Source organism: Rhinopithecus roxellana, chromosome 14 (assembly GCF_007565055.1).
Source record: "Rhinopithecus roxellana isolate Shanxi Qingling chromosome 14, ASM756505v1, whole genome shotgun sequence".
Classification (NCBI taxonomy): domain Eukaryota; kingdom Metazoa; phylum Chordata; class Mammalia; order Primates; family Cercopithecidae; genus Rhinopithecus; species Rhinopithecus roxellana.
This window is the reverse complement of record NC_044562.1, coordinates 91942923-91963417: the sequence shown is the minus strand read 5'-3', so window position 1 is coordinate 91963417 and position 20495 is coordinate 91942923. Positions and strand designations below refer to the sequence as shown.

Below are 20495 nucleotides of genomic sequence, written 5' to 3'. Positions count from 1 at the left end.
CAAATTCAGGGCAAGTGTACACACTCCTCCACACACATACATCTGTGCAGATTCTCTCATCATATGTACATACACACATATACCCATACACACTATAAATGTCAACCAACTAAATTGTGGAAAGCACATATTTGACATGGCCATCATCAAGATTACTGTAGTTTAAGTTACTATCTCTTAACACTATTCGCCTGTGCTATAGTAAGGTCACAAAGGCATTGATTCCAAAATTCTTCTGAGGTTGAACCATGCCCACAAACTGTCTCCTAATAAAATATTTCAAAGAGACAACATAGTTTGGTGGAAGAAAAAGGTACACAATTAGAAATCTTCAATTCTAGTTCTCACTCTATCACTAATTAAAATTAAACGTATTTATGAAACACCAAACTACAGGTAAGAAGTCCATGGGCTAAAAAATATTTTAAACAATCATCCCAGTCCTAAAACAGCATATGAGACACTTGGAGTGACAAAACTAAGATTTAAAAAGTTAAACAATAAAATTCTTAAGAACTTCAAGATGGTAAGTGGTAAATGTTACTAGCCAATAACATCTGAAAAAGAAAAAAAGACCACTTAATCGTTTCTAGAAAATTTCAGAGCATGGAGAATTTACTTAAGATTGAGATGATTTACAAATGTTGACTGGGAGAAAATACAATTTCACCTGGATCTTGAAAAATCCATAAGAACTGAACAGCAGGAATAGATACATTTTTTACATGTATATAGTGCTTTGTAATTTCCATTGTATTTTCATGAACACTGTCTCAACCTTCCCAATAACACTGTGTGAAAGATATCATTTATCACTCTCATTTACCAGTGGAAAAACTGGAGTTCCCAGCAATTGAACGGCTTACTCAAAACCTCAAAGCGTATGTTCATTCATTGACTATATAATTATTTGAACAGCTAGGAAATGCCAGGTACTGCTGCAGACACAGGGAATACAGCAGTGAATAAAACAAAAACCTCCTCCTCATGGAGATAATATTGAATAATACAAAATACAACATAAACTGAATCTTTGATGGGCAGGAAATAGGGACGAGGATATAGTAGACAAGTGGAACACTAAGAAAAAAAGCTTTGGAGCAAGAAAGTGCATGATACATAATAAATTGTACAGTAGTTTCACCACCACTGAGGTTGAAGTGGGTTCAGAGAAAGTTTGGAGGCATTGTGAGGCCTCTAAATATAATGTATAGCTACAAAGTTTGGACTTGATGCAGTATATACCAAAATGAATAATATGATTTAAGCAATACTTTTTAAATAATGTAGTTTACATTATTAATAGTGTGTTAATTACAATAACTGATGACTTACTACAGGCCAGATGCTCTCCTGAACATTTCATATTAACTTACATAATTAGTACTATTTTTAGCTCCACTTATCCATGATAAAACTAAGGCACAAAGAGGTTAAGTAACTTGGACAAAACTAGACAAATACAGAGCCAAGAAATGAACTGACTTTTTTGTCCAGAATCCAAGATCTTAACCATTCTGCCTACACAATAGGCACAAAAACAGTTGACGGGTAAGGAAGAGACTAAAAACAAGACGACCAATTTCTTATCAATTATAGTAACCTTGGCCTGAAATATTACGGATGTAAATTTAGTAGCTGTGGAAATGCAAAGACAAAAACAAACATATGAGAAAGGATAAAGGAAAGAATAAATTGGCTTTATTAAATAACTAAATTTTTTAAATAACTGCAAGTTCAAGCCTGGGAGACTAGGAAAAGGTGCTCCTAACCAACAAGAACAAGGACATCAATGGAGGAAGCCAACTGAAACTGAGTAGTTTTGATCTGCATGAGATGTTATCAGCATCCCAGGCAGGAAATGCAGAAATGGACTCAGGAACGACATCAGGTACAGACATGGTGTTCTATAACCTCTTCCTGGGTAGGGTATTTCCTCTTTTGGAAGATGATGAATGTAATCTACATGACTGTTGAGGTCTTGCTTGGATCCATGATTCTATACTTTTGTAATTCTGTAAGCAGAGAGTAATTTTGAAAATTCTGAGCTAAACTTTTCTGACCAAGGTAATTCATTTGTTCTTCAGGAGCTTCTGCATTTATTTCTGAAACCTTCTCCAAACTTCTTCTATGTGCTTTTGTGTTTTTATAATGTCAACTCCCATGAACTAAAGTAAGACTTTCTGAAGGAAAAACAAAAACACATCATATCCTGATTTGTTTTTCTCTTAATTGTGGCTTTAAAATAGGTGCTTTAGCTTTTGACAGAAATCTTACTGATAAAATGAGGGCTCAGAAATGAAATAAATCAGGACCTTTTAAAAACAGCTGTTTAACTTAATTTAGCATTCTTCTTCTCCAGAAAACACAATATACTTCATAGCTTGTCCAACTACAGACTGAAAAAGTTACATACTTCATCACCACCAGTCATTAATCTTTCAGCCAGCGAATAGGTATGGTGGGAAGAAGTCTAAATTTAAAAATAAATTTAAAAGAGGAGTTTTTATAAATGCAAGGAATTTCCTTTAGTCCTTACTAGAAGATGCACAAAAGCACATGAAAAGGTATGTAAACTCTGGCTTTATTCTCCAGGCCTGAGTCTGTGAGTTGTACTAAAAAATATAGCAAAAATTATTTTCCAATAAAGTAGAACCAAATACTTCATCTTGTTCAGGAAATAGCTCCTGTGAGCTGGTTTCTAGGTAACTGTGAACCCACTAGAGGGCAACAGAGTGTTCAGAAAGCAATTTGGCTTATGGATAAAGAGCCTGGCTTTAGGTCACTAGTTCATGTAGCATTGCGCAAACCAGTCTCCATTTTAAAATCATGTTAGATCTCCAAATGCTCCTTATGTTACCAAATAATATGTTCTGATAAAATGATTCTCATTTCCAAGTTTAATCATACTGGCATTTTCATTTCTCAAATAATAACAATATATCAATCCAAATGTTCTGTCATATTCAAGTATCTTCTTATAAAACTATTTTACCAATTTAATAACTTTAAATAATTCATGTAAGTTTTGTTTAAAAAGCAGTTAAAATGTACAGTAAAATAGTTTCTTTGATGTTTAAATACTTAAAAACATCTAATAGTAACATCAAAACACCTAGGTTAAAAATACTGTAATAGCACTACCATAGTATCATTCATATAACAGCATTTGAGTTCTTAGTATATGCTATACTATACTTAAAATTTTATATAGCTTACCTATCTAGTTTTCCTATACCAACCCTGTAAGAACATTATATTCATTTTACAAATGGGGAAACCAAGGCCAAGGAAATGAAGAAACTTGCCCAAGGACAGATAACTACTAGGAGATAAAACTGAACTGAAATTGTAACATTTGAATACCAGGTACCACATATGATCCAGTGGGCAATTCACTTGGAAGCCCTGAAAGCCACTGGCATCTCTCCAAACTGAGCCACCTAGGATAGGCAGTTTAGTCAAGAACAGAGGCATCTTTCCATGTTACTTTACTACATAATACAGTATTATCTTTGTATAGTTAATGAAACCATGGCAGTAATTCAGTTTACATAATAGAAGTTATAGATTGCCATGTTTTCATGTTATATTGCAGTTGTCTTCTTCAACCAAGCCAAAAATTAATAATGGCAATTACCAAGGAAAATAATCATTTTAAAAAGCTTAATACTCAGAAGTTCTCATGCTCAGTTAAAAAAACTTAGGAAGGGAGCATTAAGCTTTGCTTTGCAGTGGTTTACCAAGCATTGGTCTTCAGACTTCTTAGGGCCTTTCCATACTATAGTGAGAAACTGATAACTGAACAAGGCTGTTTGGCTGTGACTTTGCTTTGAAATAATTTCTACACTGTAGAAGATAACAGCATAATTAGATATTTAAAGATCAAGTCTCAAAGAGTAAAGACTCACCCAATAAACTGAGGATCATTTGTGGCGGACTTTGGGAGGAAGGCAAAGAACAAGGAGCCCATCTGAAGTACAAGGCATTTCTCTCATCCTGCAGGATCTCAATGCCCAGTCAATATGAAATTTGAGAAGACTAACATCACTTGAAAAGTTAAAATGGGAAAAGAGGCAGTGTATGTATTAGTGTCCTGTTGCTGCCATAGCAAGTCACCACAAACGTAGTGGCTTAAAACATCACAAATTTATTATCTTACAGTTCTGGAGGTAAGAAATCTGAAACAAGTCTCACTGGGCTAAAATCAAGGTATCAGCAGGACTGTGTTCTCTCTGGAGGCTTTAGGGGAGAATCCATTCCCTTACAATTCCAATGTCTAGAGGCCACCTACATTCTTCGCTGGTGGCACCTTCTCCAACTTCACAGCTGGCATTGGCTGGATGCTTCTTTCTCACATCTATCTCTCTAATACTCACTCTCCTGCCTTCTTTCATTTACAAGAATGCTTGTGACTACATTGGGTCCATCCAAATAATCCAGAATAATCTCTCCATTTTAAGATCCTTAATCACATCTGCAAAGACCTTTTGTCATGTAACATTCATATTCACAGGTTGTAGAGATTAGGGAGTAGACATCTTTGGGGAGCCATTATTCTGCCTACTGAAAATAGCACAGTCTATAGTTGGTGCAAAAAAGTAGTTATTGGAATACAAATTAGTTTTTCTTTGTAACTGTATATGGTGGTTGGACTTCAAGTGCAGACTACAGAGTCCAGCTGAAATTCAACTGTATCTGAATCGAATAATCTAGGTCCTAGAAAAAAAGAGGATGCAAAAGAAAGCAACAGAGGTAGAGCTGACAAGACTTTATAATAAACTAGATGCAGGCTATAGGCAAACAGGGTTGAAGTATACTAAATATGTATGGCATATTAATTCTGAATTAATTTATAATTAATAAATTGTATACTCAACTGTTTTGTTATACTCAACAGTTTGGTCTATTGCCAACCTTTTCTTAGCAAAGGTGGTGACTATGTAAAAGCAGAATTTATGACTGATGAATTTTCATAAGAGATTTTTTATAGATACAAATGCCAAACTGCTCGACACATCAGAGAAGAAAATAAATAAGATTACAGAAATTTAAATTCTAGGTTCCAGAGTCTGATTGTGCCATTTACTACCTGTGTGATCTTGGGCAAGTTACTTACAATTTCTGTGATTATTCTGGAAATTAAAAATAGGGATAGCACTAGCTCTTGTTTTCAGGATTGCTTTAAAATAAAGTAGAATAAATAAGGGCCAAAGACATTCTGGGCCATTGCTAGTAATCAATGATTAGGTTGGTAGTATTGGGTGAACTAAGTTGGTAGCCTTTAGCAAACAGAGAAGAGACATGAGTGTAAAATTACAATTCTTAGATATTTATCCTAAATAACTTGAATCATCAGACTGATAGACAAACTGAAGAATCTTGAGAATAACTGTCACAACCAGATAATTATTAAGTTTCAGCACAACATTTTATACAAATAGTTATAAGATGCAATATTCCAAAGCTGTTCCAATAATATTTTGACACATATAGGCTAGAAGTAGTATAACACAGTGGAGACTTCATCTCCATGGAAGCTCTACTGGGAAAGCAAGTTTAAAAAACCAAAGCTCCTATGGAATACTATGCAGCCATAAAAAAGGATGAGTTCCTGTCCTTTGTAGGGACATGGGTGCAGCTGGAAACCATCATTCTCAGCAAACTATCGCAAGACCAGAAAACCAAACACCGCATGTTCTCACTCATAGGTGGGAACTGAACAATGAGATCACTTGGACACAGGAAGGGGAACATCACACACCGGGGCCTATTGTGGGGAGGGGGACGAGGAGGAGGGATAGCATTAGGAGATATACCTAATGTAAATGATGAGTTAATGGGTGCAGCACACCAACATGGCACATGTATACATATGTAACAAACCTGCATGTTGTGCACATGCACCCTAGAACTTAAAGTATAATTAAAAAAAATAAATAAAATAAAATAAAAACCAAAGCTCCCAAAGAGACACCATGTATGCACCAAGCACTACGTTGGCCAAACGAATAATAGAGGTAAGACCAAAGATAAACCACTTTAGGCACAAGTTTTAAAAGTCATTTCTTAAGAACACTGGCTGAACTTTGTTAGAGTCTTCTCTAATTTTAAGTGGAATATCATTTAACCTCTAGTTTCTACCTTTACTGAAGTGTATGGGATGGTGTTACTGTACACTAACTGGCCCAGCCTCCCCTGCTTTCTAAGTTTCTGTTTTTCCTGCCTGATACGTTGCAATCAACCAACAGTTCCTTAATGCCACATCTCACCTGGAGGGAGAGCCTTTCCTAGGAGGTGAGATATTTTGGGGTTAGCACAATGATTATGTGCATGTATCCATGCCTCTTTGGATTTCTTTTCTATCCATATTTTAAATGCCTAAGATTATTAGGTAGCCAATTTGCAAACAGGTGAACTGTTATTTTGTCTAAGCTCAATACTGCCTTAAAGGATCCTGGGTGAGACTGATATGTCATTAAGCATCCACAAAGCCTCATTTATAGTTACTTCTTAATCTAAACTGCCAAAAAGTAAGGAAAAATGAAATTTGGCAGGGTCTTCTTTCTAATCTTAAGATTACCAAGGGTTGTCAAAAAATATGAAATTTTTTTCATTTACTTTTTTTTTTTTTTTTTTGAGATGGAGTCTTGCTCTGTCACCCAGGCTGGTGTGCACTGGTGTGATCTCAGCTCACTGCAACCTCCATCTCCCGGGTTCAATTGATTCTACTGCTGCAGCCTCCCGAGTAGCTGGGATTACAAGCACATGCCACCATGCCTGTGTAAGTTTTTGTATTTTTAGTAGAGATGGGGTTTCAACGTGTTAGCCAGGATGATCCTGATCTCCTGACCTCGTGACCCACCCACCTCAGCCTCCCAAAGTGCTGGGATTACAGGTGTGAGTCGCCGTGCCACTTACTTTTTAAAAGGAAGAAATGGCAACACAGCAACATCAGAAGTATAAATTCTCATGAACTCTGAAGAACAATACCAATTAGGTATCATGTAGAAATACTGAAGTACATTAACTGAATAAAGCTGAACCCAAGCAGTATTAATCCTCGGCTAGGATTTTAACTGATTAGCTCACTTTTTTACCTTATTGAGTAATGGTGGTAGAGTCCCATTAAAACAGAGATTACATATAATAAAGCTGTATCTGTGTGTAGTAAGTGGATTATGGTTATAAACTGCATTGCTGAGATAGTTTAAAAGAATGTTCTAAATGTGAGAGCTCTATAGGACAAATTATCTCCCTGGGCACTGTTCATGGACTTATCCTTCCAGTAACGAGGTACTGGATGGAGCTGGGGTAAGACATTTTCTTCTGGCCCTTCCTAAACTTGCCATTTTTTGGACCTTCATTTTAATGCTCTGGACATCAGTGAAATCTGAGACAGGAACTGCCTTCTACATTAATAAACAACTAAAATATCTGGATTACTTCAAAGGAAGAAGATGATCTTTAGGGAAGAAGCAGAAAGTGAAATGGGGAAAAAGAAGTAAAAACCCTTCTTTCAGGGTTCTGAAGGTTAATAATGCATTATTTACCCTTTTATTTATCCTGAGACCAACTAAACAGGAAATACATATCAAAATTATATACAGCAAGAGTTAAGTGTAGAAAGTAAAGCTGTCTTTTTCACTCATTAATTCAGTAAGTATTTTTGGGAATCAAGTTTGTGTAAGATATTATACCAGATACTATTAACAAAAACACACAAATAAAAATCTCCCAGTCCATGCCCACTAGGAGCTTACAATCTATTTAGGGAGATAAGTAGGTTTATCTAGATATCTAATTATTTCCCTAAATAGACTATAAAACTTAGTTATCTCCCTAAATAGACTACAAATCGCTAATAACAACATAAAGCAAAACAGGTTTGAATTACAAAATAAAATATGAAATGTAAATGCATAAAATGTCTGCAAAGATTAATGTAAGTTTGAACAGTCTGAAGAGATCTTATGGAAAAAGAAAAATATAAATTTTACCTGAGTTTAATAAATCACTTATTTATATTCCAGTCCAGCCAGGTAAAACACGAAAATGTACACATACTCACCCCTGAAATTACGGGGAAAAAATACAGAGAAATACGTTTACAAATATAAATTATATTTGTAGCCTAGTACAAACAGCACTAAAGATGTACACTAGAAGAAACTTTGAAAGCTAGATCTCTCTGACAGAATTCAGTTTTTGAAAACACATTAGCCATTGATGACAGGACCCCAGCCTGCAGTAGTAAGTGTGTCTCAACAGCAATAATCGTGTGTATTGCAATAAAATAGTACACTTTCATACCTTCCTCTGTGTCGTCTCAGAAGAAAAATCTCATTAAAACATTTGCAACAGGATTATTCCCAAATAAGTGGCAGAACATGCTCAAACTTTTTGGAGTATTCAGTTTAGTGCCTTTTACTGTAGCAATGAAAATAAGCAATGAAAAACACTCAAGATCGCTGTTTGCCAGCTACTTCAAGAAAAATCTTCACTCTAATTCTTCATATAACTTTCTGCCCCATTGTATTCTCTACTTGGAAACACATTCGCACCTCAGGCATGTAGTTGAATATTTAGCAAGGGCCAGGAATAAACTACAGAGCCAGCAACGATGATGATAATTCCAACAGCCTCACGTATGAAACTAATTTATTAAGACGTATCAGGAACTCTTGGGAATGAAGTGTCTGCTAATTAGGCCAACACAAACAGATTCCCAAACCTTAACAAAGCTTTTCCAAACATCTGATGAAGAACTTTGATTTATGGGCTGTCCAGGTGAAACCTGAACAGATGGTATATTTTAATAATAATTGACACGTGAGTTTGTTAAGGATTTCAGTCTCTTGAAAACATGTAACTCTGTAGAGGAAAACAAAGAGGCACATTTTTAGAGTTATCTACCTTGTCTTTATCTTCAACAACATCTGCCAAGACATCATCTGGATCCAGGATTCCTCCATCTGTATATTCTAAGTGATGAATCTTCACCCAGTAACCAGGACCCTATGGCAGAACAAACAACAAGTTTAATGACCTAATCTATATTAAAAAGTTAAACACATTTTAATGTTAAGAGACATAAGTAGACTTGTTAAAAATATGTTCTAGTAATCAAATTTTTAAATACCGAAAACAAATCCGAGAATCAAGGTGTACATATTTCATCAATTTTCCTGGAAGGTAAATTGCAATGTAAAAATAAACTGCTTGAAAAACATATTCAGGGAATTTTTATAACCTACAACTCAGGTAATTCCAAGAATACTCTGGAAAAGAAAGATCTTCTTGAGGGTACTTTCTGAAACTAGGGATACAAGTCCAAATAGATTGCAAAGCTGTAGGGGAAAAAACCCAAAAGGCAGAATCTGTGATGGTAATAGCTATCACTACAAAACATATAAATGGAATGGGTAACCACCAACCTCTTCACCTTTTTAAATCTCCATGCTCAGCATGCAGCCTCACTCTGAGATAGGCAATGATGTACAGAGCAGGAGCTCCAGTCTTGCTTGCCATTTCCTGCAGCATGGCAGCAACTCAAAGTGTGTTCAGAGTTGAATGGGGAATTCACTGAGTTGGGGTAGTAATTTAAGAGATGTTCAAATACTGCTTTTTAAATAACTGATTACTTTTAAAAACCGCTTACTCTGATTCTAGAATTTAGAATAAAATAATCTAGCTCATTCAGTTACTATGTACTGCCTATTTCCAGGAAAGCTACGAAAGTGAACCATTATAGCAATGGGACAAGAACATGAACCAGTGAATGAAGTAAATAAAAACATTAGTAAGGTTTTACCAGAATCCCCAAGCTACAATCAATTTGGTTCTGTGAGTCTTAGAAAGCCCCTCAAAGTGGGAAACTTTTGAGCTATAATACACTTGGTATCCAATAAATGAACAGATACCAGTTTGTTAAAAAAGAAAGATGGAAATTCTTCTAGGATAAAGCTCTAAGCCTTTCCCATACGAATACTTATTAGGGATAAGAACTAATATAACCCATGGAATTCAATTTCAATTTCATAAAAGCTAATAGAAATGGTTGTCATATAGTCTTCTCTTTAGCTGACCCCCAATAAAAGGTAAGGGCATACTATTAAATAATAATTTTTTAAGGCATCTATTTGGAGAGCTACTAAAATGTGACCCAAGTACATAGCTTTCCAGTAATACAACTTGGTAAAGTGATAGGCTTTAAAAATCTAAAGGAATTCTCCTTAGTTAGGCTTTGGACATTTCAAAATTAAGTTTTCCATACAGCATTTTATTCCAAGTAAAATAAAGGGAGTTTTATTTACTTCTAATACTGAGTTTATAGGTGCAAATACCAATGATTTACTAGGAAACTTTAAATGCCTGACTCTGTAGGACAGATAGAGATCTCAAAGATATGAGCAGCGGGAGTATTCAGGTAAGAAAGGCACAGAACTCTCATTATTCAGTTTCTTTAACCAGAGATCTTTGCCAACCCGAAGTAATCGTGCTGTAAAAGATGAGCTAAGTATAATAGGCCAGGTTTCAAAAAGGGAGGATCCTAGCATAGGGAAAACTATGTAATGGCCACTAGACAATACAACTCTCCCCCAGCAATATTTGGGAATTAAATCTTTTTTGTTATGGCCATGCTGCAAGCAACATATTTCTTCAAATCTACCCAGGACTTCTGACTGGAATATTAAATACTATGTATTCCTTGTAAAAAGTCTGCTTATAAAAAGAGTTCAATTTAATTAATCTCTATAAACTTCCATTGAGTTTTTTTTTGATATATTACCGCTCTGTAGATGAAATCTGTTGATTTTAACCATGTTTATAAAAAGTAATGTATTCTAAAAAGAGTTTTCTTTATAGTATATTTGTACTTAAAAGCAGGCATCTATTAGCTATCTGCTTTTTTCTCGTGTTCAGTTTGTAAAAGCAGATTGTATCCCCTAAGATGGAGGTAAACAATCATCCTTCACCACTGCAGTAAGTTAAAACACACCTTTCTTCCTGCCTAGAGGTAGAAACACAGAGAGAGGAAAACCAAAGAGTCCTAATTTAAAATAAAGTAACTCAGAAAACACCCAGAGATAGGATCTGATCAGTGGCAAAGGGAATATCAAACAAATGGCAGCAAGATGGGGGTTGCTACATCACATCCATTCTTCCCTCATTCATACTCCTGGGATCCAAGACATTGTGGAAAATAAGACACGGGAGTAGAAACTAAGACACTGTTCTCTAATTTGATTCAAAAGAGCTCAGAACTCAATGAAGTAAAAAAGTATCTTGATGCATTTTGGAAAAATATATTTGACCCCAAAATTTTAAGTGAATAAAATGGTGTCAGAATATGGAAAGACTGCAAATTGAACTCCCTCTTCCACATTGATATTGCCATTTTGTACATTCCAAAGAAGAAAAAAGTAGGCTAATGATGGGCACACATCTATACCTAACCCTGAACAAAAACAGACAAGCCATAGGAAATCAGTCTCAGGGTTAATATTTTACACATCTGAGAGGGGGGAAAATGTCAATAAACCACAGGACATACCAACTGTGATTTTGTCCCCATGGTATTTTGTCCATGGTGCTACTGATCACTCAAAAATGTACATACAATATATGCAACCTACAGCCATTGTAAGACCATAAATTTATCCTGACTCTCTTATGCATGTAAAAATTTCAACCATTACATTGCAGTCAACATTTTGCATTTCATTTACTTGGTTTTATTGCCATCAGGAATAAAACTGATCAGACATGAAAAGGTGTTCACATATGTGTTCTGGTTCATACTGTCACTGGGAAAAGTTTACTATATTTTTTATGATTATGACATTTAACTTACCTTTATATTGCACAAGTCACTGTGGTACACATAACTTTTAAATCATTTTGAAAATATCTCTAATATATGTGCTCATTTTATTATGCAATGTCTTACTATTTATACTCCTAGGATCATTCAAGTATTGAAAAATAATGCTATAATTATGTTTTCTCCACTTCTGATATTATTGTATCTGTTTTTAAAATAAAACAGTTAATTTAAATGCTACTGAAATTTTAAACTAAAACTAGTCTGAGAATGAATTGCAAAAGGAAAGCAAAACAAAAACACATGCATTACAGGAAGAAGACAGAGTAATTTTAATGATCAAATGTAAAAATGGTTCCAAATAGGCATTAATACTAACAGCACCAAGACCTTCACTGTGGGTAGATGACACGAAATTTTACCTTATGCCTTAGAAAATTTACATTAACCATGTTTGAAGTACAGTAATTTTCCACTTGTAATACCTAAAGGAGTAGACTGGCAACCCACATACTATAAGGCTGTGACTACCAAGAACTGGGATTATGCCAATAATCACAAGAAAGGGAAAACTTGGAGGGGCCCAACCAAGATGCCTGTGGTCCAGGAAAGGAAAAAATAGCCTGTAGTGGCAGCAAGGTCCCAAAGTGAGGAGAACGCTGCAAACGAAAAGTCGATTTTTGGAGAAGGGCTACATTAATTACAGTCCTCAGCCATGCAACTGGTTTCCTGGTGGCTTAACGTTTTTACTAGAAGAATCTCACCCACTGGAACACAACAGCAATAGTTAAATGGAAGGTAAAAACAAAACAGAATTTTCTTTATAGAATTTAACTTCGTGAATTTGGTGGCACATGTCCACAAAATGAGATTTCACCTACAGGTCAGGTAATATAGGTACTATGTGTTTTATATGATTAACTCATTTATCCTCAAAATGCCTCATAAAACAGTTAATCCATTTTATAGATGAGAAAACCAAGGGAGGTGAATTAATTTTCCAAAGTTCAGACACTGCATAAGCAGGAAAGCCAAGGTGGGATTTTTAAACACAGAAAGTATTTTATTAAACAACTTAATACAAAGCACAATTATCAAGGAATTAGGCTAGGAATCAGGTCCATTTCTATCCTACATAAGCATATGGACCCAGGCAAGTTGCCATTATTCTGGGCCTTGGGTGCATCATCATTAGTGAGCCTGGAAACTCGATGGCCTTTTGTATGATGTACCTCATAGAGGTCAAAACATAGAGACAACGGCGGGTGACAATGGAAGGCCCTAAATTCTTTGCTTAAGTGGATCTGTCCCATGCTTCACAAATGAGAATTAAGTGGGGAAACTTTCAAAACATAATCTTCATAATCATAGATTTAAGGGTTTTGGAAACAGTGGAAAAAGATCTTACTGCCAAGAATACAGAGGGAGTTTGAGGCACTGGAAATTAGACAGAGAATTATAAAAATGTACATGCACATAACACTTAATTACTTTTATAATAATCTTCTGGGGGCATTCTCCCCTCTACCCAAGACCAAAAGAGAATCAGATGCCCCATAATGGTCCCAGGAAGGAGAAGGTGACAGAGCATGTCTGCAGACTGTTTGGGGCAGACAGAGAACAGGAGCCTCTGAGTAGCCAGCCACAGAGTAGTGTAGGGAAAAACAAGAGTTTTGGAAAATGATGCCCAAACAAAGCCTAGCAGAGCAGCACTGACACCTAAAAGGAAAGCATCAAGCCAGAAAACTCAGTAATGAATATAGAGTTTATTATGAACCAGCCCTAACTGGCTTCAGAACACACCTTCACCTTCCTAAAATAGATCAACCAAGTATAAACTTCAGGAGAACAGCCTAGAAGAACATGAGCTGAGGCTGTTTGAATTAACTACAGTATGTTTCCAAAGAATTCAGCAGAACTAGAATAGGATCTGGAGTTTTTATGCTGGGTTGAAAGTAACACCTGGCAAGTTCAATAGAATTATAAACCTTTAATTACATATAAAATGAGGGAGAATTAGTCCATACATATATTCACTTCCAGATCTAAAAATCTATGGTCCCATCAAAAGAAAGTTGGTATGGCCATACTAATCCTAATATCAGATGAAGGAGACATCAAGGAAAGAAGTATTAACAAAAAATAAAGTGGGATATTCAATCATCATAAAAGGATCGATCTACCAGAAAGATAACAATGTTAAATCTCTATGTACCGAATAATATAACTGTAATACATATACTGTCAAAATGAAGAGATCTTTTAAAAATATTTCTAAAACACAAATTGGGAGACTTGATAGGAAACAAAAAAAAATGAGCAAGATATAAATCATCTGACTAACACAAGTAACAAATGTAGCCTAACTTATTTGTATTATATTTACACACACAAACACACATATATGCACACACACAGTATAACCAAAAAGATCAGAAAATACTTTATAAGTGTACATGGAACATGTACCAAATTTCAAAGGTCTGAAATTATTTAAAATATGTTCTCTTATCACAGTAGAATCAACCACAGAAAGACATCTAGAAAAATGCCCAGCTGTTTGGAAATTAGGATATACAGTTCTGAAAAATCCATAGATGAAAAATAAAGGCAACGAGAAAATAATTTTAATAATTAAAATAGCAAAAATGTGTGGAATGCACGTAAATCAGTGCCAAATGTGTCAGTTATGGTCTTTAATGCACATATTAACAAGAAAAAAGTTGATCAAACAGCTAGAAAAAAAATAGCTAATGAAATCCAAAGACACGGTGAAGAAAATAAAGAGCAAAGAACAATGAAATAATAAAACAACAACAAATAAAAATCAAAGTTGGTTCTATGAAAAGCTTGACAAAACTAGTAAGTACATAGCAGAACCAATCAAGAAAAATAAAACAAATTTCCAAAATCAGGAAGGAACAAAGGCAAGCAAAACCATTATAGATCCTATAGATACTGAAGAGAATATTCTAAAAGCCTTGGACCTATAAATTTAACAATTTTTATAAAAATGAATGAATTCTTTGAAAAATACAACTTATCAAAATGGACAGTAAAAATAGAAAATATGAATACAAAAACAACAAGAATGAAATTGAATTTGTTTCAAAACCTTCCAAAGGTTCCTTCAAAAGGAAAAATCTCAGCTCAGATGACATCACAGGTAAAAAATCTTCCTAATATTTGAGGAACAAATGATGCCAATCTTTTATACAAATACTTCTAGAGACTAGAAAAAGAGAAAAATTCTCTCAGCTCTTTTTTAAAGAGATAGCACAAATTTGATACCAACATCCTTACAAGGATATTACAAGAAATAATAGACCAGTCTCTCTCTCTCTCATGAATATGTAGGTGAAAATCTTAAACGTTTGTAAATCAAATTCAGTGATGTCTATAAGGAGTAATACATGATAACCAAGTGGAAATTATTACAGTAATGCAAGAGTTGTTTAAAAGTCAAAAATAAACCAAAGTTATTCACAGATTATTATAGAAAAAAGGATAAAGATCAAATGATCGTCACAATGGATGCAGAAAAAGCATTTGAGAATATGCACTACCAAATCACAGTATAGAAGTATCTTAGTACATAAGGCAAACCACTAAAGAAAACCAGCTAAAGATTAAAAAATTAAAACATTTACAATAGCATAAAATCACATACTTATGAATAAGTCTAACAAAAATATGAAAAACATTTATGCTTTAAAATTATAAAATATTAGGAAAAAATAAAGAAGACTATCATAGATTGAAAAACTCACTATTGTGAAGATATTGATCTTGTCCAAGTTGATGGGGGTTAGAGTAAGGATTGTGAGAATACAAAGCAACTACAATTCCAGTACACTAAGGGTAAAAGTGTAAATGTATACAATCACTTTGGAAAACTGGCAGTAACTGAACATAAACATGCCATAAAGCTGAATGAACATCACGCGTAACTCAGCAATTCCACTTCTAGGTATATATCTAACAGAAATCTAGGTATATATCAAATCCTGCTATGAATATTCCGTGTGTCGTTTGGTTAGGTATATATCTAACCAAACGACACACGGAATATTCATAGCAAGATTATTTTTAATACTTAAAAATCTGGAAATAGCTCAAATACTCATAACCAGTAGAATATATAAACTACAGTACGTCCATGCAATGGGATACCATACAGCAAGAATGAACAAACTACAAGTTTATGCGACAACATAAATCTCGCAACATGAAATTGCATAAAAAGAGCCAAATACAAAACAAGCACATCTTGTATGATTATATGCATAACAAGCTCAAAAGACGCATAACTGATTCACAATGTAGAAGTCAGGAGACTGGTTACTCCTTATGAGGGGGAAGGGCAGTGAGTAGAAAGAGGCATGAAGCGGCTTTCAGGGCAATGTTCTATTTCTTGACCTGTATGCCAGTGATACAGAGAGGAGGCAGGGAAATACTGGATAGAAGAGGGCAGCTCGCTGGCGAAGACCCCACCCTTGAGTCTGGAATTTGCAGCCCTAAATGAGCACAGTTATCCCTGTTTTCCTGCTCAAATGTTACTTTTGGGCCCACCCAGCCTCCGTATCTTCTGCTGATATAAACCTCAGAGCTCAGCTGTCAGAGAGACAAGAGGCTGAAGCGACTGGGCATCAGAGACTAAGGATAGACGCGGCTTAACGTCAGACCACATGACTTCGGAGATGACCCAGCTGGAGTCAGCCAGGCTTCAGGGAAAGATCACTTTCTTCCCGTACCATCCCTGTTCTAGCGCCTCTGGCACTGACAGCCACCTCCATCAGTCAATAAAACCTCTGCATTCACCATCCTTCAAGTCCGTGTGACCTGATTCTTCCTTGATACCAGACAAGAACCTGGGTACCAAGAGGGCAAGCTATATGTCACCCTGACTCTCCCCTGAGCTGGGTAAGGCTTAGCTCTCTGTGAATGGCAACAGCTAAAAGGGCATTGTTTGTAACACACACCTCCTGGGGCTCCAGAAGTTGTGGGCAACCACTGATCTCTACCACAGGCCGGTACTTGGTTTGGTCCTGCCAGCGCCTAAAGGCACTTGCCCCAGCTCCTGCACCTGCTCACCTGCGTGCTCCCCCTCCCACAAGGGATTCGAGCTGGGCTGCAAAGGAGCCACCCCTCATGGCAAGTTCTGCGAGGGGGTCAGGGAACTCTCCTGTCTCAGTAGCTACACTTATTTGTGTACTTTTCTGTATGTGTGATATACTTCCAAGGTATTTACATAAAAATGAAAATAGTATCTTTGCTTCCAAAAATGTGACTTTTTCAAACTGAAATACCTAATTGTTCCTTTTGCACATGCCACCTCTACAGCTAAACAAATGAAGACCACCAAAAAGCTGTTCAGAGTAACAGTCTAGTTTCCTTAGAAGGATAAGAACAAATCCTAAAACAACCGGAATGTAGAAGTCCCAGAAGATGGGAAGGCCAGGTCATCCTACCAATAGAACATGTAGCTAACTGACTACCAGTTATTCAACACTTCTAAGAAGCCCAGGAGATGCTTCGTTGACCACAGGCTTTAACGAGTCAGCAGTGATGAGTCTGCTAAAAATATTATTACCATCTTAGGCTATGATAATACAAGGACTGTGTGAAAACAGAACAAGGAATCATTTCACTCTGGGCCAAAGTGGTCCCACTACATTTACAGTTTTTTTGTCAAATTTGAAGAGACCATCATTAACTAACTGGAGATGACCCATATGACAGTAACCACAAAGGTTAAGGAGATGGAAATACATCTTATGATGAGTGAGCTGAACTAATTTAGGCTTGTCTAAATTGGAGGACAAAAAGGAAAACACTTTGCTATTTCAAAGACAGAACTACAGTTTACAGGGCACTGAGCTCTTAAAAGTTATCAGGTAAGGTAAATATCACTTATTATTAAAATTACTCCTAAAATTCCCCTAGGGAGACACCACAATGGAAGTGAACATACATCCTCTGAATAAGGCCAATGCTACTTGTTTTTAATCTAGGCTTGGAGTGTTCATTGTCTTTTCAGTTGAGCACCAGAGGAAGTATCTGGATTACACTGGAGACCATATTTTATGAAAAAGTTTTATCTTAAACACTTAGACCTCCAGAAGTAAGTACATGAGAACTGAGGCAACAGAGGTAACAGCGAGAGTTACATGACCATAGGAGATTTCCAATCCAACTAAAAGACTTCCACATAAAAGAAAGATTTGGCTTCTTCTGTGCTGTTCCGGAAATGATACATAGACTACATAGACAACAGAGAGGTAGACACTCAGCATAAGAAAGATCCTTCAAAAAGAACAATCTTGGCCAGGTGCGGTGGCTCACGCCTGTAATCCCAGCACTTTGGGAGGCCAAAGTGGATGGATCACGACGTCAGGAGTTTGAGACCAGCCAGACCAACATGGTGAAACCCCGTCTCTACTAAAAATACAAAAATTAGCTGGGTGCGGTGGCATGCGCCTGTAATCCCAGCTACTCAGGAGGCTGAGACCGGAGAATTGCTTGAATCCAGGAGTGGAGGCTGCAGTGAGCCGAGATTGCGCGACGGCACTCTAGCCTGGGTGACCCAGCAAGACTCTGTCTCAAAACAACAACAACAACAACAACAACAACAACAAGAATCATAGAGTAGAATGGGATGTATGGTGAAAACACGAGCTCTCTACATCTGTCAAGAGTGAAGCAAAGGCTAGATAGCCATATCTCAAGGATGCTACAGGATAAGACGTGAGACTTCTGTGATCCTGAAGATCCCCTCTAACTCTCAGACCTACAGTACCTAGAACCTCAGAGATCCTTAGGGCTTTGAACTCTTGAAAGAGGAAATCTCTGCTGTAGGGTAGGAATATAGATTCGGCAATTCTGCAGGATTCCCCTGTTACTGTGCACCACCAAGCAGAAAGTCTATTAAGCAAAACATCATGTTTTGAATTCCCCAGTCTACCAGTTATTCCAGTATCTTGCCATGTAGCCTGAAAATTCATTAATTTATGAACAAATTTAAGAAAGACGTCTTTCATCTCCAAGATAAAAGAAATACTCCGGTGTGTGGGGGGGAAGCCTGAGAATTTTATATTGATTAGAACATTAGTTTTCAATAGGCTGTTTTCTCACTCTAATATAGTTCTCCTCCTACCTTCCCCTTATTACCACCACCACCCCCCACCACCCCCCCGCACCAAAAAAATACTTGGAATTTTCAAGCCTTGACTAGTAAATTCATAAGTTTAAAGACTGGAAGGAATTCATTGGCTCAGAGAGCACCAAGAATAGGCCTCTTATTTTAAAGAGAGGGAACCAGTATAAACCAGTATGGCTTAACAAAGGGTAAGCCATAGAAAAGGTATTAATAGTTGTTTTCTTCTGATGTATAATTTTAAACAAAATAATTGCAATATAAAAGCACCAACAATTCCAGGGAATTTTTTTCTATATTATCTCATAATCTAAGTTTTAATAATATTACTTTATTCCTTTTTTCAAGTATAAAAATATTTAAGTATTGAGACATATATTTCACTTCCTAGTTCATATATCAGCTAAATATTTAAAGGAATGTTAATTACCCCATGTCACTTCTCATTCAGCTTTGGGAAGTAACCATAAACTCTGCAGTTTTCTTTATATAAAGGGCTTTAGAGGTTCATTTTTCATTTTAGGATTAATTTAAATTTATTTGAAGAAAAAAGGTCCAGATCTAGATAGAGTTTTTTTAATAAAGAACAAATTTTAATTATTTCCAAATGTACTGTCTACATCATCTCAAGACACTGACTTTAAAAGAATATAGAAATTTCATTTTCCTAGCTCTAGGAATAAGTTAAAGCCTCACTCTTAAATGCATGCAAGTACAGGCCTTATGTAACTCTTCAGGTTCATATATAGTATAATCACAAAACTGAAGTTATATCAGGAAGATTAAATGTTAAAAGTCTGAAATTTTTAAAAAATTAAATACATTTAATGCATAATTGATGTAAATATATTTAAATAGGTTAAATGAATTTAATCCATTTAAAAACAATTCTCGGTATGAAAGATGTAAAACACTAAACCATTACTAATTTAATAATATTGAAAAACAATGTCTCAAAGTAATTTTAAAGAAAACAGCTGATTTTTTAAAAATTCTGTTTTCCATTATTTGTTTCCAATGAAATGTTATAGTCCAAAGCCCTGGATGCCAAGGTTTTAGAAACTTGTGTGGTCCAGAGGAATCCAAAGCCTACAGTTAAAAAGTGGAACCAGCCATCTCTCCAAAGAGAAGAGCAAGTTATTAATTTTTAGACTAATTCTTCCATTATAAAGTCCTGAAAAGCATTCTGCTACAAAATGAATTTTAATAAGAACAAATTTGAGAATGCAAATTTGTACAACTCAGTTTACTTAATATCTCCAGTTTAAACTCTCTTGGTGCTATAATGTTGGCATCTTTGTATGCTAACTCCAAAGAATACTTTCAACAGATACTGTGTATCAGTTGTGTGTATCTTTGTGTATATGAATGACTGAGGAAGGTTTAAAGCATTTTACAGGTAACAATAATGGCCCTTAGCTCTTTACCTGAACACAGTTTTATGGCTCGATCACAGAAGAGGTTAAGACACAGAAAGGAGAATTTTAATTTATTGCAGAAGAGGTACTGGTG

General features: G+C 35.8%; 1 protein-coding gene across 2 annotated transcripts in view; it reads right to left on the bottom strand.

Annotated features, from left to right (window-relative positions):
* PARD3B (par-3 family cell polarity regulator beta) overlaps nucleotides 1-20495 on the bottom strand; it is a 1146560-nt gene that overhangs the window by 994105 nt on the left and 131960 nt on the right. For both annotated transcript variants that reach the window (XM_010352639.2, XM_030916822.1), the window contains exon 2: nucleotides 8917-9018. In XM_010352639.2, coding sequence (XP_010350941.1) covers nucleotides 8917-9018 — 102 coding nt within the window. The remainder of the gene's footprint in view (nucleotides 1-8916; nucleotides 9019-20495) is intronic.